This window comes from Antedon mediterranea, chromosome 5 (assembly GCF_964355755.1).
Source record: "Antedon mediterranea chromosome 5, ecAntMedi1.1, whole genome shotgun sequence".
NCBI lineage: Eukaryota > Metazoa > Echinodermata > Crinoidea > Comatulida > Antedonidae > Antedon > Antedon mediterranea.
In genome coordinates this window covers 23,253,079-23,280,831 of record NC_092674.1, presented here as the reverse complement: position 1 = coordinate 23,280,831, position 27,753 = coordinate 23,253,079, and the positions used below count along the sequence as shown (strand labels likewise).

At 34.8% G+C, this 27,753-nt stretch overlaps 2 protein-coding genes across 4 annotated transcripts in view; both read right to left on the bottom strand.

Annotated features, from left to right (window-relative positions):
* Positions 1–3,812, bottom strand: part of LOC140049644 (phospholipid-transporting ATPase IB-like) — a 39,407-nt gene extending 35,595 nt beyond the window's left edge. For 2 of the 3 annotated variants that reach the window (XM_072094587.1, XM_072094589.1), the window contains exon 1: positions 2,983–3,812. In XM_072094587.1, coding sequence (XP_071950688.1) covers positions 2,983–3,007 — 25 coding nt within the window. In that variant the 5' untranslated portion in view covers positions 3,008–3,812. Of the gene's footprint in view, positions 1–1,100; positions 1,158–2,982 lie in introns of all 3 variants that reach the window. The other variant, XM_072094586.1, reaches the window with a different exon arrangement.
* A 139-nt stretch (positions 3,813–3,951) lies between these two features.
* The window catches only part of LOC140049645 (E3 ubiquitin-protein ligase HERC2-like), a 55,478-nt gene continuing 31,676 nt past the window's right edge, over positions 3,952–27,753 (bottom strand). Inside the window, exons 45-74 of the mRNA XM_072094590.1 lie at positions 27,295–27,582; positions 26,888–26,969; positions 26,311–26,451; positions 25,680–25,770; positions 25,070–25,501; positions 24,552–24,696; positions 23,899–24,124; positions 23,382–23,550; positions 22,940–23,111; positions 22,716–22,826; positions 22,129–22,320; positions 21,565–21,718; positions 21,244–21,351; positions 20,296–20,586; positions 19,969–20,096; positions 19,101–19,226; positions 18,400–18,674; positions 17,518–17,931; positions 17,244–17,421; positions 16,628–16,881; positions 16,159–16,298; positions 15,617–15,712; positions 14,616–14,920; positions 13,867–14,092; positions 12,441–12,635; positions 11,908–12,042; positions 10,941–11,103; positions 8,840–8,945; positions 7,923–8,135; positions 3,952–5,821 (exon numbers count right to left, since the gene is read on the bottom strand). Of these exons, the coding sequence (XP_071950691.1) occupies positions 5,549–5,821; positions 7,923–8,135; positions 8,840–8,945; positions 10,941–11,103; positions 11,908–12,042; positions 12,441–12,635; positions 13,867–14,092; positions 14,616–14,920; positions 15,617–15,712; positions 16,159–16,298; positions 16,628–16,881; positions 17,244–17,421; positions 17,518–17,931; positions 18,400–18,674; positions 19,101–19,226; positions 19,969–20,096; positions 20,296–20,586; positions 21,244–21,351; positions 21,565–21,718; positions 22,129–22,320; positions 22,716–22,826; positions 22,940–23,111; positions 23,382–23,550; positions 23,899–24,124; positions 24,552–24,696; positions 25,070–25,501; positions 25,680–25,770; positions 26,311–26,451; positions 26,888–26,969; positions 27,295–27,582 (5,829 nt within the window). The 3' untranslated portion in view covers positions 3,952–5,548. The remainder of the gene's footprint in view (positions 5,822–7,922; positions 8,136–8,839; positions 8,946–10,940; positions 11,104–11,907; positions 12,043–12,440; positions 12,636–13,866; positions 14,093–14,615; positions 14,921–15,616; positions 15,713–16,158; positions 16,299–16,627; positions 16,882–17,243; positions 17,422–17,517; positions 17,932–18,399; positions 18,675–19,100; positions 19,227–19,968; positions 20,097–20,295; positions 20,587–21,243; positions 21,352–21,564; positions 21,719–22,128; positions 22,321–22,715; positions 22,827–22,939; positions 23,112–23,381; positions 23,551–23,898; positions 24,125–24,551; positions 24,697–25,069; positions 25,502–25,679; positions 25,771–26,310; positions 26,452–26,887; positions 26,970–27,294; positions 27,583–27,753) is intronic.

Genomic DNA, 27,753 nt, shown 5'->3' with positions numbered 1-27,753 from the left:
AAAATGTAATATGACCTTTTATTGGTAAAAATACTGAGCAATCATCTACAGTAGGTTAGGTAAATAATTAATTATAATTTTTGTTATTTGATTTTATAATCCACTGTATAACTAATTGAGATGGCCTATACCCTGAAATATGGGTCAAAGGTCAAAAAAGCTATTTCCTGCTATTTTTTTGGCCAAAGTTTTCATTAGACTTGATAGGAAAGAAAATTTTTTTAAACAATTTGACACAAAAGCAAAAGTCTGTTGTCAGTATTTTTAAAGATCGCATATTAATGCAATATAGCCACCATTTTGAATTATGCAAATTATGTGACCCCTAAGGGTAAATAATTTTGCATGGCAATTGAAATTTGGTCATTTTGCAAGATTTTGAACTAAAATAACACCACTAATGTAATAATCCAAAGACAATTTTTATCCTTAGCTTGATCAGTGGTCCTAATGTATTGTGTGACCATCTGAAGTGTCTTGATTAATGGTCATTCATTTAACCAATTTTGTAGTTATATTTCATGGTGGTACTGAAATGTTCCCCCTTGTATTGACACCTTCAGTGACTTTACATTCCTTTTTTAAAATCCCAAGATAATCAAATAATTCTATCAAAATTCATATTGAAATTTGCCTTATCATAGAGATTCATTTGTAATGTCATGGGTTCAATTTGCCTCTTTAAACCACTGTATAAATTTACTTTTTTATCAAGTAAAAAAGCTAGTAGTACAGAAAACATTTGCTGCTAGTGGATCTAACTAGCAAAATGTGACAAACCCTACTTTTACTACTACACTAGCAAGCAACACTGGTTCAAGTAATTCTACAAAAAGTTGAATCTACTGTACAGAAAGTAACAGTATCATGACTACTGTAGTAATAGTAAAAAGTATTAAACTATTTCTTCAAAACAAAAGAAAACATTAGCTTGTTTTTTTCAACTAGGGTGTATACAAACACAAGTAATTTTCTAGTTTTCTAATTTCAATTTTAAGCAGTGATCTAAACTATGATTATGTTTTTAGGTAAATTGTATTGGTAATTTCTTTGATCATGAGTTTCACTTATTCTATAATTTAGAATTAATTTGTTTGTACCTTGAATAAAAGCTGTGTCCTTTTCAGCGTCAGTGCACGTATCTTCTTGTACACTGCCTATATAAAATTTAGCACATAAATATAAAATGGCATTTTACATACATATTTCATGCGGGAGGCCGTATAGAAAAGAATAGCAAATTATTGTAAATTATAAATAATCAAGTACTTTTGTAAACTATATTATTACAAATGATATTAATTGTGTATAATAGATTAATTAGATATTAATGCAAACTGTATACTTAGATACATGCCTAATATAAATCATAATTATTTATAATTCGAAACAAAATATCTGTAAACTATAAAATAATTGCAATTTGTACAGTATACATTACTGTAGGTTAATAATAAATCAAGCAGATAAATAAGAAAATAAACTACTAGTAAAAGCTATATAATTATAATAACAGTAAGTAGGAAGATGTAAATTAAAGATTTAAATTGTACCCCACAAATAAAGAAGAATAAATAAAAACTAAACATTGTATGGCCATTTTGAATTGTAGTTTAGTATTTAATATCCACTTAACAGTTAAATTTAACACAAAATAAAAATGTACTTTTGGTCGAGAATTTTTTCCTTGAAATTACAAGTTAATTTACAAGTAAATTTTGTTTTTAATTTTTCGAACAAATTTTTGGATTAATTATTCAATTGTGACATTGAAATGGCTTCAACAAAATATTGTTTAAACATTTTTTTATTCAGGGGACAATATATCTTATTGTAAATAAAAGAAAAAATAATAACAGTGTAAAGTAGTAGTTTAAAAAAACCTATATTGTTTTGAATGACAGAAGGATCACCAAATATTACAGTTATAGTTCACACTATTTCATAATCTAAACATGTATTCACACGGTAAACAATAAACAATTAAATGTTGATTTAGTGAACAAAGGGAAACTACACAGTAGGGAAATCAATCAATACCACTCCAGTACCATACTACAGTATACAAACACTAGACACACAGGCAACAAACAATAGTATCAGAAAAAACACAATGTCATGTGGACAGGCAAATCTATCAAATGTATTATTACTAGGAATAGGAGATAAAATCAGTTTATAATATAGAATTGCACAAACAAAATATGTTTATTTTGCATACAGTAGGCCTAGTGATTTCCACCTACCGACTGTAACAGATTATCTCCATTTATATAGGCAGCCGTTAGGGCCAGAATAGACAATAGAGGAAATATAAAATATAATATATATATATCTATTTCCTCCATGAATATACAGTATTATGCAGAAAGGAAAATAAAAAAAAAGAAAAACACGGAAATGACAAAACATGGTACATACTAACTAAACAACAGTATGTTCTGTGTTTTACATTTTTCCTTTACGTTTTTGCGTTAAAATGTCCTTTTTTTGCGCGTTTTGCTTTGTTCTTTCTGCATATATTATACAGTACTGTCAATTCTGGTCCTAACTAATGGCCGCCCCCATACATTTAGGTATATAAATGATCGGTTAAATATCATAATCTAACATAACAATGACATTTTATATTGTACTATGATAATACGGCACTGTGTTTAAGGTTAGAGTATAATAATAAGACTATAATAATAACTACTTATGTATGCTGGACAACCAAACAAATATTACCAGTTACTAAATTCTTTAGACCTCATCGATAATCAAATGCAATACAAAATCTTATACAATAAAATGGGTTTGGATCGTAAGAAACGGTTAATCTAAGAACACACAACATTCCACAAAAATGACTGAACACATTAACTTTAGTTTTTTAAACAATCCAGTGACAATGACATCGACCATGTTCACTGGACTGCCGGTCTGCATTGAATTGCTGCAAATGTATTTATTAATAATAATATTTATTTTATTGCTTACCATCCAGACGAGAAAAATCAGCCATTATGTCAAGTTTGATAGCTCATTCAAGTAAATCCAAGAACGTTTAATGTTTAGTTCATTCAAATTGATCTTTATCAGAATTTTGTAGCAAGAGCCCGCTAGGCCAAGGCTAGCCTGATTATTTATTCAAGATCCACCAAATGTTACGTCCTCACCCGGGGATGATTGCCCTTCTTGTCAAGTATTGCTAGCCTAGGATTTTACAGATGATTATCCGTGTCGGTAAAAATACGATCTACTAATCGAAAGTTTAATCCTTTATATCCAATATTATTTTAATTGTAGCCTTCATATTGTATTCTTCAAAGGCCACAACAGCCGCATGAAAAACTAATCCTTGAAATTAGACAAAAAGATGAAATTTAATGCGAATGGTTGCCTCTCCTCCTCTTTTCTGGATCTTTTCACGACGAACACCGGTCTCTTTCTTAATAATTTAATTCGTCGGAAACAAAAACGACGCCCTCTACATGTACAACCTGTAAAAACTTTTCTATTAAAATATTAAATAGAGGCACAATTTTAATTTACAAAGTAAAACGCTATATATTGAAATATTTTTGCTGGTTTTATTCTAATATAAAACCAATTCAAAAACGTTTTTAGTTATTAATATTTCCGATTTAATGGTCATACACCTAAGAGTAATAGATACCGAAGCAATGTCTGTAGTATGCAATAAATACACATCAACATAATCTTTGATTTATTTAATTATTTTAATCTTCAATACACACAGGCATTTCTCACAAGAAAAAGTCATATTTCATATAAATAATAAAAAAAAAAACGGAAGCGACTGTGTAGATTTGAAAATGCCACAATATGAATATTTTTGAAAAAATGGGCTACTATACAAACAAACATTAACAAAATATTGTTATAGATTATGAACTAAATTTAATGCACGCAGTCAAAACATATTTTTTTCTTTATATCAATAATTACATTATTATTATTATCAGTTATGTACATTTAAATATGACACATATGTACTGTACAACCAGGGATCACTCTTCCCTGGTACAACTTTCACCGAGAATAACAGGCATATTTTGGATGTAGTCAGAATGCTACCCAACAAACATATTTTCTACTCATTTCTTAATTAATCCATAATTTTTTTTAATGCAATTTTGATCCCACTCCACTAAAAATATGATATTGATATTAGAAAGTATTTCCTGTACATTACACATTGTTATTTCAGCATTGTTATTACACTTTAAACTACTTAACTAGATTTTACAAAGACTTCACTAGGTCTACATGAGTTAACTAGGTTAACCAGTATTGACTAGAGTATTTTCTTTTATATATAAAAAAAACAAAGAAAGACAATTAACAGGTATATAAGTAATATGCACCATTGTATTTTGAAGTAATGTAGTCATTGTGTACCTTTTTGTATACAGCAGAACTCATATTCAGCGGACACCTTCGGGACCCAACAAAGTGTTCCTTAATAGGGTCCCCCATTAATAGGGGTTGGACATAGTTTTAAAACATATATTGTCACTCATTCATTTTACTGGAAAGTGTCCTTTTTATGGTGCCCTAAAGGGTTCCATTGTAGTCTCTATCTATTTATGGTGCCCTAAAGGGTTCCATTGTAGTCTCTATCTATTTATGGTGCCCTAAAGGGTTCCATTGTAGTCTCTATCTATTTATGGTGCCCTAAAGGGTTCCATTGTAGTCTCTATCTATTTATGGTGCCCTAAAGGGTTCCATTGTAGTCTCTATCTATTTATGGTGCCCTAAAGGGTTCCATTGTAGTCTCTATCTATTTATGGTGCCCTAAAGGGTTCCATTGTAGTCTCTATCTATTTATGGTGCCCTAAAGGGTTCCATTGTAGTCTCCATTGTGAACTGGAGGCTTACAACCAGGTAAGCCCACTTTAGCCATCACGTAGAGACAAATCTAAATCACATCGCATGAAAATAAACATTTAGAAAATGATTTTTATTTTTTATCTTTAATCAATTATTAATTAATCAGGGTGTTCAAGAGTAATTATAGTTTTAAATTTTAGTTTTTAATTATAGTTTAAAATTGGTTTTGCAAAAAGTTAACTGATTTTACAATCTTGAGTTAACTAGGTTACAAAGACTTAACTAGGTTAACCAGGGTTGACTAGTGCAAATGTTGTGTAAAAAGTATTTTATAAATGTATACTACAATATCATACTCTGCTTTTTAAGCAATACACAAATTACATCCTATACATTATAAATAACTTATTCTTAGTGGCGTACCCAGGAGCGGCACTTGAGTAACCCCACTTTTTGTTTAATATTCTATATCCTTTTTAGTAATAATTTTATGTACATACCATATTAACTTCTTTTTCATTATCAGTATAACATCTTTATTTTCTTCATTTTTGGACAATAAACATTATTTTAAGTTTTTTTTAAATATGTACCAATTTTCTGTTCTGGTATTTAAAATTATTTCTGTTATCAGTACATACATAAATCACATCTCTTTCCTTATTCACTGGATACGCTATAGTATTGCACATAAAGCAATGAACACATTTTAAAAACTATCAACTTCTGAAGCATCTGATTCAATATCTACTAGATCCAAATCACAACTATCAGTGTCGTCGCTAGATATATCTCCGACCGGGTCACCGCTCAGCGCAATCCTGGCGTAGTCATCAGTGTCAATGGACTTGCAGAAGTGAATGGCGTATTTGAGTTTCTCGCGTAGGATGGCTTTGCAGGAATATCGCGGCATCTTGAGCAGGAAGAAGCATGTGTATGATTCAGGCATGAAGTGATCAGGGGGATTGTATTTGTCAAGAACCTGTAATAAATAAAAAAAAATGTAATAACAAAATATAAAGCCAAGGATTACCAATAACAAATTAATCAAATTCTCTTTTTGTGAACCGGTTCACTGGTGTAAACCCCCAATCGTCTTTAAAGATGAAAGGTGTTCCTTAAATGGCACACAAGCATTTTGTGTACACTTGACCTACGGCATATAGTCGTTATCAGAGAAGACTCGTTCATCCACCAGAACTAGGAGCGAGTCAACCTCGAACCCCTGCTGATATTGTTGGCTATTTAGGTATGGTTAACGGCATTCCTGCCTTAACTGCGCAACCATTTATTTCATAGTGACTTTGATTAGGCCCTTTTCGGACACAAGACAGCCACAGTGCAACACCTACTCTTTTTGAATAATGTTACTTGATCTTTATCACATATTATGTACATACTCACAGTACCAACGACTTTATGTCAATGGTGGCATTTAAAAAAATAATTCTTTAGATATTTTTAACTGTAATTTTTCTCAATTTAAATGTATTATTAATGAAATTATTTAAATTATCTTTTTTTCATTTTGTATATATTTATATTGGCTCATATTTTATAGTTTAGTTATTTATTTTCAACCTGTTATTGGTGTTTTACACTGTTGGTTTGAAATAAAGAATAAAGAAAGAATAAAGAATAAAGTACATCATGCCTAGAGCAGGTTGACACCAGACACAATGCAAACAATTAGCACATGTCATGTATCAATTAACGCCACTTAGGAGTTAAATAATAGACACGTTTCGCGCTCGCGAGGTCACCGTCAGTTTGACCTTTTAGTGGGTATACAATGGTAAACAAACACAGCGAGAGGTATGTTAAAGCATGGGAGAACTGAGAGATGATCATCTTAAAAAGCAATCGTCAAAACTAGCCTTTTGATGGAATGGCATGGTAAGGATGTTATTTATTTTCTAAACTTATGTTTTATATTCACTGTAGAATTATTTGGGCATTTGGTTCGGAATCATCGACTTTATTTATGTATTGTCATTTTTGGTTTGACACATATATATTATTAGTATTACACTACATCAGTGCATTTAATACATGTTAACTGTTGATTTTATTTACAAATGTTGCGTAAATATATTAATTATTATCTTTCATTCTTCTTCATGCTCCTATTGCATCTTCCATGTATTATGTGATGTTCTTCGGCGCTTAAACAGACACCCAAGCCTCCTAGGCCTAGTAGACGAAGTACCGCATCAGGCAACGCCACCGGGCGGGCGGAGAGCCACAAGCACATCGTGGACGTACCTGTCCTTGAAAAATTTCCAAGATTTTGCGCCACTATCCTTCGGAGCCGACGCAAACCACTCAGCAAGTGTTTGAAAATTAAAAACAGGAATATTATTCAGTGATTTTGTGTAGTTAAATTCACGATTTATCCAACATATGCAACATTTATGATGCACCTTGCAACAAAAGCACTCGGCAGTCGCCATTTCGCTATGCTTCAACACGCACTAGGCGAGAGGTGTTCGGTTTGTTTACAAATCTATACCCACTATTTCTGATTGGTCGCGAGCGCGAAACGTGTCTATTGTGCATGACAAATGGTTAATTCCAGTTCTCCGAAACCACATTAAGCAGACCTCCCAACTCTCCCGAAAATCGCGGGAGTCTCCCGATTTTTTTTGGTTCTTTCTCACTCTCCCTCGAAACCCAAATTTCCCCCGATTTTTTCATTTTTAGATAAAAATTTCCCGATTTTAAATAAGGAACATATACAATATGGCCAAGCCAAGTAATCACATTTTTAACGTTGGATTTTGTTGAATTGACAGGGCGTTGTGAAGTTGGTTGTTTAGTTAAAAGCAAAACAAAAGCCACACGCAAATACCATTGTTCGTAAAAAGCATGGTAGGTCACGACGCGTACGTACAAACAACAAATCATGTACATACGCGTTGTGACATTTGCTCCCAAATCCTTCCTATATTGCATCGCACACGCTATTTGCGATAAACCTTATTCAACTAGTTAAAATATTATTACCGAAAAAAATCTCCCTATTTTTTGCCAATCCAAGTTGGGAGGTCTGCATTAAGTAACAGCACAAAACAACATAATACCTGTAGAACGAAATCACGTCCTCGGAAATCTGCAATAGTCCTTGGTAGTCGAGTCCTTCCCCATACAAAACGAAGGAACAGCGACCTCTCATTGTTGGTGAACTCCTCCATGACCTCCCAAAACCAATGAACCAATGGAGAGGAGCCGTCAATACCTTTATAAGTTGCAACAGACTTAAGAAGATGGAGGGGAATATCTGGGCTGCCACACACCTAAAAATAAATAAATATATGTTTAAAGTAACCTCTTCAGATTCTAAATTGTTAAGCTCTGTCTACACTATCAAACTAGTTTGACAAAAAAGGTGTGATGTGCCCAAATATGGTAGTGATATTCTCAAAATATAGTACTGATATGACAACATCATGTCCATATATGGACATTTTTTTGTCACAGTCAAAAATGTGATTGTACAGTGATTGCAGTTTAACCAATGACATTGCAATCCATAGCAGTTTCAGTGAAATGGGCTTGCAGCGGACTTCATTTTATTTATTTTTTCAATAAACAGCCAGCGGAGAGAAAAAAAAACAATCACAGGCACAGAAAAAACAAAATAGTGAGTAATATAAAAATGATAAATAAAAATGTTAGAACTAAAAATGGATAAACTATCATATCAATATATTTAACATTCAAAGTATTAAAGTTAAAAGCTAATCTTTGAAACATTAATTCGCCCCTAAAAGGTACTCAATTGGTGATTGGATAGAACCGAAGTTGGATGATTTCATTTACTGTATACTATATATATATAAATTGTATTTGGCTTAAGGCACTTTTTAGTTAAATAGCACTTTTGTAGAAGGCATAAAGTCTGTACAATAGGTACATGCACTACTGCACACAAACACAATGAATTCTGTGAGAACTTCCATTGTTCCCAAATTTGTCAATATAATTGAGCATAATTTACCATTGTTTCCAATTCAAAGCCTGTAAACAGGGAGAGAAGTGGAACAGGAACGACCCTTGCCATGCCTTCCCTCACCCACTGCACTTGGTCATCAAACTCATGTAATCTAAAAAATAAATAAGAAAATATCATAAAAGTGCATCTATCATCAGAATTTTACTAAAAATTGGAATATTAAATATCATGCCTTAGGTGGGCATTTAGGTGTGTGTGTGTAGAGTCAATATGAAAGTACAAGTTAGCCGATCTATTGTGTTATTGTATCCTTTGCATTTAATTTGTTAATATTACATAGCCTATGTAAATACGCGAACGTGATTAGTTGAAACTGCATCACATGACTACCGCTGCGAGGATCGTAAATCGTATATATCCTCGAGAACGATGATATTGACTGTGTAATTTTCGCGTAATAATCGTGTCCCCTGTCATTAATCATATAAATTCTCGAGTACGATGATATTGACTGTGTAATTTTCGCGTAATTATCGTGTCCCCTGTCATTAATCATATAAATTCTCGAGTACGATGATATTGACTGTGTAATTTTTGTGTGCAACACTCGCGTTTGCCGATAAATAAACAAAAGTCATCTACTGATCTTGAACTTGCGATGCAATTGTCACTCCATCACAAGACAACGTTTCACCCGCTGCGCCACGAAACTTGCTTGAAGTAATTAATCTTCTAAACTATTTAAGCTATGCATACATAGCGCCCTCATTTGTTATTAGTCGACCCTAAATGTGATGAAACACAGTTTGTGATTGGTCAATACTCACGGTAGTAACCTAGTAACTAGTACGCGCTGAACACCCGGTGATTTGGCTCCTCCTCGAAGATCGAGAAGAAGACAAATTGTTTATTAGGTCTACCTGATTATAATATTATTATTAATAGGCTTATTGATGGAAATTCTCCTGTTAATTTAAACGACCTAAGCCTAAGTGAATATTTTATTGCCAAGGAATCATTAATTAGTAATTATCTGTATATTATTCTTCGCAAGGTAAGGTGTCTAGGCAGGCTTGTTTAAATACAATACAAATACTTAGTATTAGGAGGCCTAGCCTAGCTTCACCCAACCCACCAGCAGACTTGTTCTTGGCTATATAATATAACAGATATTGCCTTTTATATCGGTTAAATATAAGATTTGACATCCCCTCGGGAATGATATTAAGTTCTCGGGGAATATATATTTCCCTCAGCTGGCGCTTCGGGAAATATATATTCCCTCGAACTTAATATCATTCCCTCGGGGATGTCAAATCTTATATTTAACCTCTAAGCAGTCAATATCTGTATAATGTTGTATTACATGCTGTTAGTATCCGTAATTGTATTACATGCTGTTCAATATCCGTAATTAATGAAATAGACTTTGAATAAATGCCCTATACAGTGCCTCCCTCGAATAACGCCTCTGTTGATTATTTATTTCCTCCAATAACCCCACATGCATATATACACAGTATTGTCTTACATTTACCAAGAATGTTAATACAATTTTAACTGTACCGTATTTATCACTTCCTGGTATTAATTGTGTTGTACTTTTTATATCTAGCAGGCATTAATTTGATAATACTGTACATGTTACCATATTACACACACAAAAATAAACGCTCCCCTGAATAGACTGAACATTAAAATATTTATTAGACTAAAAAAAATGCCATTTAAAATGGTTCTATTGCATTTTGTTTTAGAATGTTAGCAAAGCAAGGTTGAAAACTGTCTATAACTGTTCAAATAAAAGTACTACTTGAATGTTTGGACTACCGTAATAGAATTATGTGTGGACCTATGAAACCTATAGTTACTAACAAACTTAATTAAGAGCCAACATGATTCTATCTAACTTGGCCACCATGTCTTTATAGTGATACTAATAGAAACATGCCTCTAAAAGTCATACAAAAATGAATACAATATATAATGCTCTGTCTACACTACCAAACTATGTGACAAAATAATTGTGATGTGATGTGCCCATATATGGACACAATGATGTCATATCACTACCCTATGTGGGCACATCACACTTTGTTGTCAAACGAGTGTAGACAGAGCTTAAGAGGAGAAGATAGTACTGTACCTGTAGTTGAGAGCAGCCTTAACAAACTGGTTTCTGTTTTCAGGTGTAATATGAGGGTGTTTACTGCTTAGCTTAACATCTTGTCCATTTGCACTTGGTGTGCTGAAAGGCATCTCCATCTGTAAGCAGGCTGAAGGCTCTACATCACGAATGTAAATTAAGCCTAGAAAAAAAAGAGAACATGGGTTAAGTCTTAAACCTGATAGTAGTTGGGCTTGGTCACCGTGTACCTTTATTTATTTATTTAAAAAAATTTCATACAAACTCGCCAATTACAGGATGGATAAACTATTTTATAATTTATCGTTCTTATAAACTAATTCTCATTTTATTCATCATGTTACCAATGAAGTTCTATAAAAAATGTAACAAAGCTGGATTTTGATTTTGTGTGACATAATAGCTTTAAATGTGGTGGACACATCCCATATTTAAAAACAATTTTGTTGGTTAATTAAGTGGATGTAGTTGTGTTTGTATCAAATACATATTTCCCGTAGCATTTATGGAAGATAAACAGCTTTCATAATATCCCCCCTCCAATCAATGGATACAAAACATTCATTATTCATGCCAAAGAGTAGGCCATTGAAAAAGGCGGCGCTCAGATTTTGGCCACAGAATATAAATATGGTCACCAATCTTGCATTTCACAAAATTCTTAAATGTTTGTTTTGTATTATATATTTATACTGGGTGACCTCTTCTGTTAAAAACTGGTCTCCCAGATTGGCTAAGTTATGATCAGTGGCTGTGATGTACTAGTACACCGGGGTCACACCCTACTCTTCTAGAAAGATTGACTAGGTTCTTTAAACGTGAACATGCTATAGTATCATTAAATATCATCATTAAATATTGCTTTTACTGTTTAGTACAACTAATACTAAACAGCATGTGATACAAAATTAACCAATCAAATGGCAAGGATACACTCAGTTGTGTATAAAATAAAGTAACTTCCTACCAGGCACATAGTCCTTGTCCATCTCTGTAAGATCAGCAACAGTAAGAGACATGCCAGCTAGCTGCTTCCAGACAGGCTCTGCTAATGATATGCTCAATGGGCTACCAGTACGAATAGCTATACCCATTAAAACACCTGAAAAGTTTTGTATAGATATTAGTATTAAATGGGAGCATTTTCATTTTGGAAGGTTATTAATTCAAATGTATATAAATCATAAAAACTAAGCTCTAAACAACATTTTAACTTTAAATCTTGACATTGTTTAACCTGTGTTTAATGCAGTGTTGTGCAATATATCATTTATAGCGATCTCCACTCTGCACTATCAAGACCTTTTTTTCTCTTGCTCTTTCAACACTATCAAAGTTTATGCTTCAAAAATTGTGCTGTGCCCAAATATAGTAGTGACATGCCCAAATATAGTAGTGATATGTATATATCATCGTGTCCTTATATGGGCACATCACATTTTTTTGTCAAATAAAGTTTATAGTGTAGACAGAGCTTTATACTAAAAACAAGACACTAACCGAGGAAGCGAAACATATTTTGATGGACGGCAGATTTACACATTGGATTGAGAAGGAAACAATCTCTATTAGCACCTAATTCATCACGACCGTTTGGAGTTATAATCAGCAGGGGTACAGATCCATTCTGTAACTCATCACACATCTCTGCAATCGACTCGCTGTACCCACCACCGCAGTCGTCCACACTTTCACCTGAGAAACAAACATGAAATGATTGAAGAATAAAATTTGTTTTATATATCAATTAACAGGGACAGAAGAAATTTTAAATTGCCCGGTGATATATTGAAACTTAATTTAGAAATGATAAAGTTGATACAAGTTTTTTTCTTGACGTTTCATTCAATATCCTGAGGACAATCAAAGTAAATTGATCGAATAGTCAAGAAAGTCAACATTTCTTTTCGTAACTATATATACGTGGTGTAACTTTATATCAACATATTGCTTTCGCCATGCAAACCTTCAAACGCTAAAGATGAGCAAATTAAATTATCGCTAACTTTTATGGGTAGTAAACAACTTACCCGGGTCTGCTAGGTTCTAAATTACCGTATATTTCGGTGTATAAGTCGCACCTGTGTATAAGACGCACCCCCAACTGAGAGTAAAATATCGGTATTTTTTATATCGTCGATGTATAAGACGCACCTTATATTTCATCAAAACAATGTTTTTTTAAATTGTAATCAATATTATTGTAATTATATATTTTGTTATATCTACAACGGCGTCCTTTATTTAGGTTTTTTCTTACCTAGGCTCGGCCGCGCCCAGCCTCAACAAGTTCTTTCTAACTTGTTATTCATGAGTTTCGCCGCAACATCGAGTGCATGACCGTGTGTGTAACACGCACGTGTGTGGGCTAGCCTCGCTCGATCATTTCGAGAGGGCGCACGTTTTCACGGACAATCGTATTCGATTAGTATCCATGTATCCGAGAAGTGTGTACGCTAGGTCCATGCTATAATCACCTGGAGAATATACTAGTCGAATACCGTACACCATGTGCCACCAAAAGAAGGGCTTGCGCTTGGGGTACGGCGATCGTGCGTATAACTACTGTATAAATAAATACTATTCCAATCGTACGACGTAAACGTTTACAAATGAAATTTTATCGGAGCGCCATAATGAACAAATCTTTTCATCATATTTAGTATAACATCATGCTAAAATGACTTGAAAACTAGGCCTAGGCAGAAGCAGGTTGCCGTTACGTTAGTTAGTTACTGTAGCTAGGCCTAGCCTACTCAGGCCTAGCAAACGAGGTGACGATAGCCTAGGCCTATGTACAATTTGTGTGGTGAGGCATTTATGTTCGGTGTATAAGACGCACCCTTAATTTAGAGGTCAAATTTGCGTGTCAAAAGTGCGACTTATACACCGAAATATACGGTAATCAATTAATCACTACTCTTACCTATAAACTTGACTTTCCACACTCTGTGTGGAAGCAGTAGACTTTCGGGGCCAAACTGACTTAGTTTACTACACATCTGACCAAACACTGACTTGCAGCCATCAGGTCCTGCTAGGCCCCCTTTGCTCCTAGACCGCTTCACTTGGATTCTGTTTAACTCTATTACAAGGCCATGCTGTCTGTCTCTTACCATGGTGGCTTGCACTACCTTGCGGAAGGCTGCTTCCTGTGAATGATAAGTTTTTTCTTTGTATAAATATTTGTGGGTAAAAATAAAAAAAAAAAAAAATCCAAAATTTTCATAGATACAAAGTTTGCGGTACACCACATGATATAGTTCCAACATACTTCGATCATCCTAGACTTTATATCAACATATTGATTTTGTCATCAAAACCTTCAAACTATATAATTTTTATAGAATTTTGCAATTTTGGGAATAAAAAGAATGTACTGTACATATTACACAGTAGCACATGTGAGTGTATCTATAATATAAATACAGTAAAATCTGTATAAAGTGGACAACTTCAGGACTTAATAAAGTGTCCCTTTAATAAAGGTGTTCTTTAACTTTGGGTTGGTCATAGTGTTAACACATACATTTTTCCTAATGCTGCAATAAGTAAAAAATGACTCTCTGGAGTTTGCACACCCAAGTTCAGTAATGCTAAACTATACTTAAATCAGGTTTAAACAAGTAAACAGTTTAAATAAGTTATTCCTTCTATTTTTCAAAAAAAAATTACCTTTCCAGAAGAGACCAAAAGTCCTCTGAGGGAATCAATGCCAATTGTATCATATGATTCAACACCAACAGTCATGGCTGCCTTCAGTTTACTGTGCAGGTCAAACATCGATATGGAAGGACAGAACAGCTCAGAGAAATGATAGAGCAACACAAGACGGTTGCGGAGGACTACAATATCGATGTCTTTCAGCAGGTTGTATTCCATCGGTACTGAGCCAGGCATCTTACCAGCATTGACTGGTTTACTTGTGGACCATGCTATGGTGTGTGCCGATCCACATGCTACGTTTGTCATCTTCTTTCCTGTTAAAAAAATATAACATAAAGTTGATAAGTGTTCCTCCTCAATAACGGTTCACTGTAGTTAGGTACGTGTGATGAAATTTCAAACTTGTCAAAACGGAATAAATTATACTTTTTAAAATTCAGCACAAAATTGACTTTGAAAAAAAAAAATTTAAATCGGTCAATACGTTGAATTTATATAATTTAAGATTTTAAGAATAGGCATTTCAGTGGTTAGTGGAAAAAGTTTGTGATACTTTTGTGCTTTTAACTTCGAAATCTCGAAAGAAATATTCAGGACCAACACTTCCACAGTCCCCATCCCTCAATATTTGACATACCCAATATTCTTTCATGGGTAAAGTATCCCCTTAACAAGGGTGTCTGCTGAATAGTGGTGTCCCAAAGTTGGGGGTTTACTGAGGTTTTAACTAAGTACTGTAGATTGTAGTGCTGGAGGTTACCCAAGAGTTCAGACATGTAAAGCACAAAAAGAGATGAAATCTTTTTAAGGATTTGGTCAAATATATAGAATTCAAAGAAGATTAAATTTAGGGTTTAGGTATGTCATAGGCTGGATTTTTAGGTACAAGTGTCGGAGAATCTTCCTGGGCCAAACAATTCTACATTTATATAAAGCAGATAAAGTTAAGATGTTGGACAGCATGACATTCAAACTTTCACAAAGACTTCAAAGAGCAGGTGATGTGTTACCTTGTAATGCTGAAACAAGTCTTGGTCTCTGAATAGCATTTGTTGTACTGTCGCCTAGCTGCCCTTCATCATTATCACCCCAAGTATATACTTCACCTATATAATATAAAATAATAATAATAATGTAGGCTTCGCATATAGTACTGAAAGGATGTGTGGTGCAGTGTGTTGAACATGGAATACTGATTGTGAGATCGTAAGTTTGGATCCACCACTCATCGCATTGCTTGTGTCCTAAGACAATTTACTTGCATTTGCCTCTCTACACCCAGGTGTACAAATAGGTACCCGGTAACCCAACTGTGCTGATTACTAGCTGCAACATTATGGTATACATTAAGTATATTTCCATATAATAATGTACAAAAAATGGCCAGGGTAATAATGTACAGTATGTACAGTGCTTAGAGGTTTCACAACATTAGGCACTTTATAAATCCAAATATTATTTATATTATAATACTAATGCCTGAATTCGCTTAACATATAATTAATATAATAAATAGATTAAGTTTCTTAAGGTATAACAATCATGGTGTTACCTTTGTCTGTACATGCAACACAATGTAATGATCCTGTTGCTATTGCGATTACTTTTTTTCCTTGTAAGGCTGCCACCTTGCGAGGTCGCCTCACATGTTCATCTGTTCCGTGACCTAAACGATGGTAATCACCTTTTCCCCTAAAATATAATTTACGATTTTTAGTCAAGAAGTATTTTCATGAGCATGCAAACATTAATTTTAACACTATTTCCCAACATGCAGTGCGCAAGCTCTGTCCACTTTGTAAACAAATTGATATTGAGATTCAGTTGGCTGAACTATGCTGTTATGACAACAAGAAGAATGTTACATTACATGCTCTCTATTATTTTACAATAGTATGCTTGCACTAAGTACACCAATGCCAAATAGTTGCAGTAGTTATTATAACTGATTACTACATAATTTGAAAAAGAAAATTATATTTCTACAAAATTATTTTTCATTCAAACAAAACTAAACTTACCATGTATGAACAGCCCCAGCTTTTGTAAGTGCTACTGAGAATTGTGAGCCGCACTCCACTTTGCAGACCCCTAATCGAAGCAATGCCTCCACCTTTTGGGGTGTCTTACACCCATCACTGCCACCCCGGCCTAGCTTTCCATAGTCCCCATCACCCCATGACCAGACACAATCATCATCTGTTAGACAAAGGGTCTGAGCATCTCCACTCCCACACGCTACATCAATGACCCGGTACGACTTCAATGCTTCAACCTAAAACAATGTATGAATTAAAAATTATTATTTACTTTAAGAACAAAATTAAATTTCTAACTATATATTTTTTGTTATGATAGGTGTTATTATTTCAGGTCATAAAGCGTATACTCCTCAAACTTGTCAATGGCATCCTACTATGCACAATACATATTAGAGGAAACACATACTGTCTCAAATGTAATTCTATGGCCTGCTCTATGGCAATGAAAAGAGTTACGGATACTACTGCACTTTTTTTAGACTATCTTTAAGGTTAGGTTCAGGTTCAACCACTAACTAGCGTTGCTGTGACGTGGACCTAACCCAATGTGCAGTAGCACCGTAGTTTGTGTATACAACAGGAAGAGGCAACTTACAAGTTTTGGTCGATTTTGGTCCTCACTGTCTCCATGGCCTAGCCTGCCATATCGGCCTTTACCCCATGTATATAGTTCACCGTTTGATATAATACATGCACTGTGGGCTCCTCCACATGATATCATTACAACCTCCTTTCCACGAAGAGTCTCAATTACTCTAGGTCGGTCACATTGTCTATAAACAGAAATGAATAATGAGTGTGAGACAACCTTAGAAGAGTAATTACAAGAGTGGACCTATATCCTAATTGAATGAAATGGGTTAACTTACGTTCTGTTGCCATGACCAAGTTTACCATCTTCAGCTTCTCCCCACGAGTAGACTTCACCCTCAGCTGACAACGCAAGAGCATGCTTCCCACCAGAATTCACCGCTACCATCTTAATAACTACATGTTGAATGGACTCAAGTAGCGTTGGTGTCGACACAGAATCTGTGCCGCCGATACCTAGCCTTCCGCCAGCTCCATATCCAGTTGCGTATACCTTGCCGTCCGCAGTCACTGCAAACAGAGTTTGTTCCCCACCAACAATCTGAATAGGTCGCAGAGCTGTAAACGATTCTATTGAACTTGGTACTTTGACCTTGGCGCCTTCGATACCACCAAGTTGACCTCGATGGTTATGACCCCAACCATAGATTGTGCCACTTCCACCCCATGACAGTATCCAGTCATCAGGTCGTCTAAAAAAAAAGATTTTAACATCAGTTCAGTGTGCCAGATTTCAAGATTGACTGTCGTACCATAGTCAATACAGTTTTGCAATTATTGGTTCATTGTGCTAGGCCTAGGGATCGATTCTCTTAGCCAATATAATTTCTCAATGCTAAATTGGGATAGAGTCTATCCCTAGGCCTAAGGGGACACCTCCCCCTAAAAAGACTTTTAATGATTGTCTAACAACACATAATACTTTTCAGTTCTTTCCTACAACACAACTACAGGGGTTTCCTTATTAAGCAGACATTTTTAGTATTTTAGTATATTTCACAACACCACATTTCAACCAAGCTAATACGATTTATTTCTCAAAGCAACAATTATAGGTGTGTTGTTTTCTCTTAGCAAAGAAAATACATTTTGCTACAAGTGTAAGTTTATTGTGCCAGGCCTATAAGGTTGTACTCTCTTAGCCAAGCCTGGAATTTTACCTGCTCATCCACAGTAGCAGCTGCTGGTCTTGTCCTTGTTGGAATATATGATGGTTCTCATGTTCATACATAACGCTGTCACTGCCTTCCATGCTAATCTCCTGAATCTTCTTGCGTACTTCCTCGCGGAAGCTTGCTGGTAGGATTGTCCTGTCTGCTAATGACTTGGCCACACGTGCAGCAATGCAGTAACGTCTGAACCACGCCCAACGATGCGATTCAGCGCAGGTTTGGAGTCTGTCTAGCCTTAAATCACATGCTAGTGCAACTAGAACCTGAAGAAAAGTGTTAATACAAGTATTGATTAATATGAATTAAAAATCAGACCTAAACACAATTCGCAAAACTATACCAAAGACTTTAAAACCACAAAACAGATTAAAATAAAATGTTTTGTTTCTATTTTTTTTTCAGTGTGTCCACCATATCTATTAGCTCAATGATCGCAACATAAAGTGGAACACCAGCTTTTAACACTACAGCTAATACTCCTGATAAGCTTTGTCTACACAAATTAGTTTGATGTGCCCAAACATGGTAGTGATATGACATCATTGTGTCCTTATATGGGAAGATCACATTTTTGTGTGACATAAAAAGTGTATAGACAGGTTCTTTAAGGGAACACTTCGTTCAGTGCCAAACGGGTTATGGGGCCCTTGAATAGGGTTTTTGATTTTCGATAAATACAGAATACTTACCTTAAAGAAGGGACTGTGTAGAAGATGTTTACCCCCTCTGGTGATAGGATCCTCATATTCATATTGCCTATGAAGGGCATCGGGTAACCCTTTCACAAGAGCTGCTAATGCTGTTCCACTAAATGCCTATAAGTAAATAGTTGTTTATAGATAATTATTTTTCTTTGAAGGTGTGTTTACAGTACAACATTCGGTATCCTCAGATGTTTATAGTTTGGATTTTCTTATCTTACAATTTGGACATACAGTAGGATTTCTCCTTCAGGACACATCTAATATTCAGGAAAAACCCAATTCAGAATAAAGAGAAATATATGTTTCAACACTACAACCAACCTCTATACAGAGGCAACAAGGGAACACTTTGTCCCGAAGGTGTCACTTTAATAGGTGTTCTTTTGTTATATTATTATTTAATTTACTTTCCACACATTCAACAAAATACAACAGATAAAAAGAGCAAAATAAGTATGAATTATTTTAAGCATTGACAACAAAGCAGTTGTCAACATGACAAGTAAACTAAAACCGGTCTGTAGTTTCTAATGACCTGAATTTTCTTATACAATCCACTGTTAAGTGCATTCTATGTGATAGACTGTAGATTGACAAACAAGAGTGAAAAACTTCCACCACCATAAAGCTATGTCAACACTATCAAACTAGTTTGACAAAAAAGTGTAATGTGCCCAAATATGGTAGTGATATGCCCAAATATGGTAGTGATATGCCCAAATATGGTAGTGATATGCCCAAATATGGTAGTGATATGCCCAAAGTTTAAACCTTCCTTAAGCAATTGTTAGCGTAAACACATTTTCAATCTAAAGGATTATTTTATTTTATGGTTCATAAGGTATTTACTAACATTATAAGCACCAGTAATATCATCTGTGACATGATGACCTAAGATGGTGTCAACATTTAATGTCGTTCCAAATTCAGATGCAATGAGCTTCCTTAGGCGTTGTAATGCCCACATCCTTTGACTTGCACCTGAAAAAATGAGTTGAGAATATAAATAAATCTATTAATGAATAAATAAAAATAATAAATAAATACTTATTTTATTTCTAAATCTATTAAAGATACTAAAGGTCCTTTCAGATCAGAGTACAAATAAAACAAAGAAACATGCATTTTACAAATAAATATACAAATAACTATTTTATAAATCAATAATAAAAACACATACCCAGTGAACTAAGTTGTCCGCAAGCTGCTAGTGCAGCAGCCAGACGGTATATGATTTGATTTCTTGCATTCTCCTCAAGATGGAAATCTAGTAGACATTGAACCAGTTCAATTGAAGGTTGTGAAAGAACACGACGATCAGACAACAAGTGCTTAGGTGCTGCAGCGGGCATGATCGGGAAGACTGTGAAGCGCCATCCCCACCCATTCACAGAGCCATCAGTTGTAAACTTCCATTTTAAATCATCACCAACAATTCTCAGCTCTGGAGACCAGTCATTCCACTCCCGACCTGTAAAATATGGTCATGGTTACAAGAGAATGTTTTTATGGTTGTCTGTTGAGTTCTTGCATGTAGGGAATCAAAATGACCGGAAAATAATGCAATTATTGTGCCAGATCTAGAGATTGACTCTCTTTGACAATACAGTTTCTCAACGCTACAGTTGTAGGTTCATTGTGCCAGACCTAGGGATAGACTTTTTAAACTAAACAAATAAAATTTTTGACAATGAAAGAGTAAAATATAGTCAAGGTTATAATCTATACAATAAGAGAGTTTTTATGGTTGTCTGTTGAGTTCTTGCATGTAGGGAATCAAAATGACCGGAAAATAATGCAATTATTGGTTCATTGTGCCAGATCTAAATATTGACTCTCGTAGGCAATACAGTTTCTCAACGCTACAATTGTAGGTTTTTTAAATGGCCAGAATTTTGACATACGATAATAGCATTAGTTAACAACAAAACAAAAAAATACTAATAGGGAGCTTTTGATTTGTGATGATCGATGAATAAACTATATCTTGTTAGAGCAATGTGCACATTCGGGAATATTAGCACTGGTTCAAGCGTCGAATGACGATACATAGATTGACCTGACCTAGGTTGGCCGTCGATACTGGCAAATCAAAAGCTCATTAATATTACCAAACACAACTTTGTACCTGATCTAGTCGAGACTGTTCGTCCAGCTCCATCCATAATGATCAAGGGGTCATGCCTTCGTTCTGTTGAACACTGCCGATCAAATTCCACACGTAGTGCTTCAGCTCCTGAGATAAAAGTACATGTTGTATAGTAAATTGGTGGTAATTTGTTAGAAAACAATGGAATTTAAACCCATAACTGTTTCATAGTCTCAACATATATGGGTGTGAAAATAATTGTAATTATTTTTTTTTATATCCACGACCATTAAAAAATGCCTATTCAACAACAATTTTTCAGAGAGATAATATATTTTGAGATGGTTGAAAATAACTTACCTGGTATTTTGACATGACCATTTGTTGTTGTATCATCTGCATAAGGGTGGTGGCTTTCTTGTACTACTGGCTGAATAGCTAAACGCCCTGTCTCCGTATCACAAGCTACATCTTCCAACTCAGTTACACATAATTCCAGCAACATTTCTGCTACCTAAATAAACATAACACATAATATATGGCATTGTGCGTATGCGTATAAACAAAAATTGATTGCGAGTCACATGGCGTAAAATAGTATATACTATTTAATAAATAGTAATAGTACTTTTTTCATTTTTTTTTGTACGAAAAAAAAAAATATCCACCCTTAAAAAAACAAATCCAATAGCATAGTCTTGTTCTGCGAACGGTGAAATATGAAATTCTATTTTCACTCGGGCTTCACCTCATGAAAAAAGAATTTCATCTTTCACATCATAAAATTATTTGTACCATCGCACTTAAAAACATTCACTATTTCTATAATATTTAATACAAATATAGGTCAATAGTTTAACTCTTCATAAACTAAGACTAATTAGATGAGTACACCTAAAATATGTCACATTTCAAGTAACTTACCAATGGGTAGGCATTAGCCATTGCAGCTAGGACATCAGCTACTGCTTGCTTAGCCCATCCTCCTGCTCGGTTAGCCACAGCTAACTTGAGAACATTAACCAGTAGGCGAGCATCTTGTGGCACAAGCTGACTGGTAAAGTCATCTAGGCCAGGAGCAGCGGCAGGAGAATCTTGCTCACCTGGACTTGTAACCTACAAGTATACATTATTGGGTCAACTCTGTCTGGTCTACACTATCAAACTTTATGTGACAAAAAAATGTGATGTGCCCATATATGGACACGATGACATATTACTGCCATATTTGGTATCAAAATCAAACTAGTTTGATAGTGTAGCCAGAGCTTAAGAGCTAACTCACAATTGTGGTCTAAAGTGGACTACAAATTATCTTTGATCAGAGAAAAACTTTATAAATGCGTTATATGTGCTATAATCTAATATATAGAACATCTATGAAGGGGACGTATTCGGGACTCAAAGGAGGGGTTCTACTGAGTGTCCTATTAAGAGGTGAGTGTTCCCTCAAATTGCTCCTAAAGCTAAAAACACTAATTATTGATTTAAAAATGCAGTAATATGCATACTTCCTCGGCACTTGTAATAGTTTCTGCAACAAGGTTTGTTGTTGATTTTTTAATCTCTGAGTGTGAACTATGACCTCCATTTGGATTAAGAGCATAATTTTCTTCCAATTCCTGAACAAAAAAATTAAGAAGCATTTTTACATAATGTAATCATCTACAAACAAAACCAAATACACATTTATAATATTACAAGTACCAGCTAATTTTAGGGAAAATATGTTTACCTCTAGAACATCAGTGGTATCACTGCTTGTGAGTAGAATATCTGGTAGTTCAAGTGGAGCTGTGCTTGCAGACATCAGGCTGTCAACTGGACTAGTTAAAGACACACACATTGACTGAGTTTCTGCTACAACTACTGCAGAACCAGACATCATAGAACCTACAACCGCACTTCTAAAATTTAACAGAAAGTTCAATATTAATCAGTATGGCAGCATGTACACCTGGATATAAATAGTACACCTGTTTTTTTACTAATCTTGGTACTTAATGCACCTGGTTTTAATACACCTGGACTTAGATAATACACAGCAGGACTTTTTTTTAGATCTTTCTACAATATCAAGGCCACCTGTGTATGTGAGGTGATAGGCACGCTCTAACTAATAGTAAACAAAATAGGCCAGATTGTTTCATACACAAATGGTGAAAGTTTTTTCTTACCTAGCATATGTTATTTGTAAAGCTGTGAGAATATAACTAAGCGCTTGTTGTTTGGCTGTATTGCTGTCTAGAGACAGTATAATCTTTGCCAATGATGGACGGTGTTTGCCCAAGTTTGATGGTGCTTGACCATCTGGACTTGATGGATGCCCAGGCTCTGTTGATACACCTACGACAGAACAAGAAAGAGCAAGTTATAATTACTGTATAGTATTGTGAACCTTATTATTGACTTCAGCCTAAATACTACTTCCCTAGACACCTGGTCTATGGCATTTATTTACACAACACATAGGACAGCGGCCCGAAGTACATATATGTTAAACACAAAAATGTAATGCAAAATGATTTTTTTTTTAAATGCACAAAGAAATAAATTTAGACATATTTTCAATTAAGGTAATATTTCTGGAATTTAATTTCAGAAGGGAAATTATAAAACATAACTGGTAATAACTCCTGACATAATACAACACATACATACAGTATTTCATATGAAATCAATCAACATAATTACCCAATTCTGACGCTCCTAACGGGTCTCTTGGCGTAGTGAAGAGGACTGGTTCATGCATGAGAGGAACAGAAGCATCGGTTGTTGACCAGGCTACACTGTGGGATGAACCACATGCCACGCGAGTTATACGAACACCTTCCAAGCCTTGGACGAGAGCAGTTTTCTTATTGACTGTGGTTGTACCATTACCTTGCTGCCCGTGATCATTGTCACCCCAAGCAAAAACCTATCAAATACAAATTATATTTTCTTGTAAATCTGATCTTTTTTTTAACGATTTTATGAACAATTTAGCTGGTTAGCTTTCACACAAGCTTTTTCCACATTATCAATGTGAGAATGTATAGATATGCAATTCAAGTGTAGTCAATCATCTGTGGTATAACTTCATCATTATTATTCTAGAAAAGAGACAAATGAATATCTTATGATTAATTAATTTTAAATAGAATTACATTTAGAACAGAAATATATGTTACGAAGACTATTTAGAATACTTTACTTTTCATTTTTTGGAAACAAAACATATAGCGTAACACAAACCTTGCTTTACTAGTATTTTTCTACAACAAAACTATATATAAAATTGGATGGAAATAATACATCAATGAATACTGTATGTGAAATAACTGTACTAATTATCTGGTACCTACCTGGCCTGCATCTGTTACAGCTAAGCAGTGTAGTGCCCCAACTGCCACATGAATGATCTTCTTGCCTTTGAGGCTCTCAACTATCTGGGGCTTACGCACATGGGCATCAGTACCGTGACCTAGTCTGAAATAATCACCTTTACCCCTGTAAAAACAAATATGTAATACTGAAGTAATAGAGATGATAGTATGTGGATATTTAATCCAGTGTGACTGTCAAATAATAGTAGAACATTTAATGACATGACATAAAAACTAACCACAGAAACAGGGGTTGCAGGCAAAAAATGTTCTGGTTGTGTGTGCCTTACTTACTTTATTATTATTAAAAAATTGACAAAACAGGGATTGCACAAAAGAACAGGTCTCGATCAAAGGAATGCCAAGAAAAGTTTAGTTTCAGGACATAGGACATGTGTTCCTTAAACTTGAAAGAGCATTTGCAGACATATGCATTGATATTTTTCTAGTGGGAACCAAGAAAACGTCTAATTTGAGAAAAGGTATCCTTAACTCACCATGTCCATACATGCCCTGCTTTTGTAAGTGCTAAGGAGAACTGAGCTCCACATTCAATTTGAATGACGCCCTGTCCATTAAGACGTTCAACGTTGTGAGGAAAGTTACACCCTTCACTTCCACCGCGACCAAGTTTTCCAAAATCACCATCTCCCCATGAATAGACTCTACCGTCATCTGTCAGGGCTAGCGTCTGTGCATCTCTACTGCCACAGGCTACCATTGTGACTCTCTCACTGGATAATGCTTTGACCTGCTTAGGCCTAAGTTGAGTGGTGTTATCGCCATGACCGAGACGTCCATATTCACCTAAGCCCCATGTGTACAGATCACCATTGCTGGTAACGGCAGCACTGTGTGAACTCCCACACGCAATATCTCGTATTCGCTTCGTCTTCAAGGCATCAATAATTTTAGGTTTATCAACATTCCTATCCAATCAAATAAAAATATACAAATTGTAAGTTCACAAACATGACCTGTATATTTATCAGAGGTATCATATGCAAACCATGCACTAAGAAGAACCCAATAGAAATACAGGAGATTTGTAAAATATGTCAACAAATTAAAACACTGCCATCCATGCAGCGTGTATTAAACACTTACATGCGACTGAAATGGCCAAGTTTGCCATCATCTCCTTCTCCCCAAGAAAACACTTTACCATCAGTTGTCAGGGCCATAGCATGTCGTCCACCTATTGAATGAATACACAAAATGCATATCACAATAACACAATCAAATCAATTTCTGTGAAATAGACAACTTGAACTAAAAAAAATCAACTTTTAAGACAATTTTGAAAATAACCTAAGCAAACATGTTGATATTTTCCCCTTACTAGATAAAGTAGTTCATTCAATAAGACAAAAATAACTGGTTAGATAAAGCCTCAGGTTTTGAAAACCAAAAAAAGATTGACAAATGCCTTGTATTCAATTCAAATTCATTTAACCACGGAGGCCCAGATCAACACATTGTTATTCTTCTCTGAGGTCATGCACATACAAAATACAAATTTCAACAATGCTATGTACACTATATACATATATAATGATATAGAGTTCACATATTGTAAACCAGTAAAATAACTTGCGTGTTAAGACACTTTCGTCAAGTTGTCAACTAGACTTCGTCAGTTGTTATTTTACTGGTTTACAATACAAAACTCATTACTAAATCGAAACAATGAAAATCTTTTTACACACAAATATATATTTTGAAAGCCTTTACTAACCTGAATGCACTGCAATCTTCTTGATCTGGTACTGACTAAGTGACATGAGCTGTTTAGGGGTGGATACATTACATGAGCTGCCAAGTCCAAGACGTCCATTTGTACCTTCACCACATGCATACACTTTGCCTTCTGCTGTAACTATTGACACAAGAAAGATGATTTAATTTATAGTAGTACTGCAATAAACTACTGTAATTAAGTTTTGTATTACAAGGAATTCTGTCAAAATTATTCTACTGCAGTAACATTTTTTTTACTATAAAAAGACAAAAGGACCCCAATGGAACGTAATCCTTTTTGTAAAGATTAATTAGGTCATCCTGAATCTATTGCTTTTTTTACTGTTTTCTTTATCGTATACAAAATGGATTCAAAATAAAACAAACAAACAACAACATGTAGTTATTTTATTTTAATTTATCTTAATTTTAAGTGAGGTATTCACTACAAGAAACAATGAAAATGATTTATTAAAAAAGTAAAAAAAAAAATATGCATACACAGGTTAAAGAGTAAACAAATGTAGTTGCTGCAGTAACTGCAGTAGAATGACTTTTACATGATAGAAACTCACCAACAAATAGACTTTTTGATCCTCCTACAATTTGGACAACTCTTAATCCAGACAGGGACTCATTTAAAACTGGTGTTTTGATCTGAAATAAAAAAAAAAATCACATGTTGATTATCTTTCGGATGAGACAATAAGCCGTTGGTCAATGTGCATGTTTAAGAACGCAGTACACTCTTCGAAAAAAAAATAAGTGGATCGTCTCCTAATGTACTGCCAAATTCACCATTAGAAGGACCTAACCAGAAACAAGTCTTAAGGACTTAGTGGGCTATTCATAGTGTGTAACACCAAAAATAACAACAGCAACAATACACTTGTCGTTTAGAACAGAGCAATACATGAAATTTCAGTTGACACCTAAATCATAGTGAATTACACAGTACAGTTTATATGATCATAATAATTACCTTTGACCCTTTAGGTCCCCCTAACTGATCCTTATCATTCAATCCCCATACAAACACCTTTGTATGAATCTCTGGACCAGAAGTGTTGTTACGTTGCCTAGAAACACTCTGTGTATTGCCTTTACCCTCATCATCAACATCCTCCTCATCTGAGGCAATGAAGGAGAAGTTTGCGGCAATGTCGTCATCTTCGGTTCGCATTCTTCCAGTGATGGTTAGGCCGTGAACTTTGCAGTCAATACCGCTGCTCTTACACTGTCGTATTGCAATTTCAATGTAGCGGTAGTACTAACAAATAAAAAGATTTTTTTTATCTAGTCCAATAGTATTTAGTTTAATACTGTATAACCACCAATTAAGGGAAACCTCCGGACGCAACAAAGTGTCCTATTAATATAGAAGTGCCCTCTGAATAGGGTTAGCCATAGTTCTGGTCTGGTGCCGGCAAATCAAATTGAA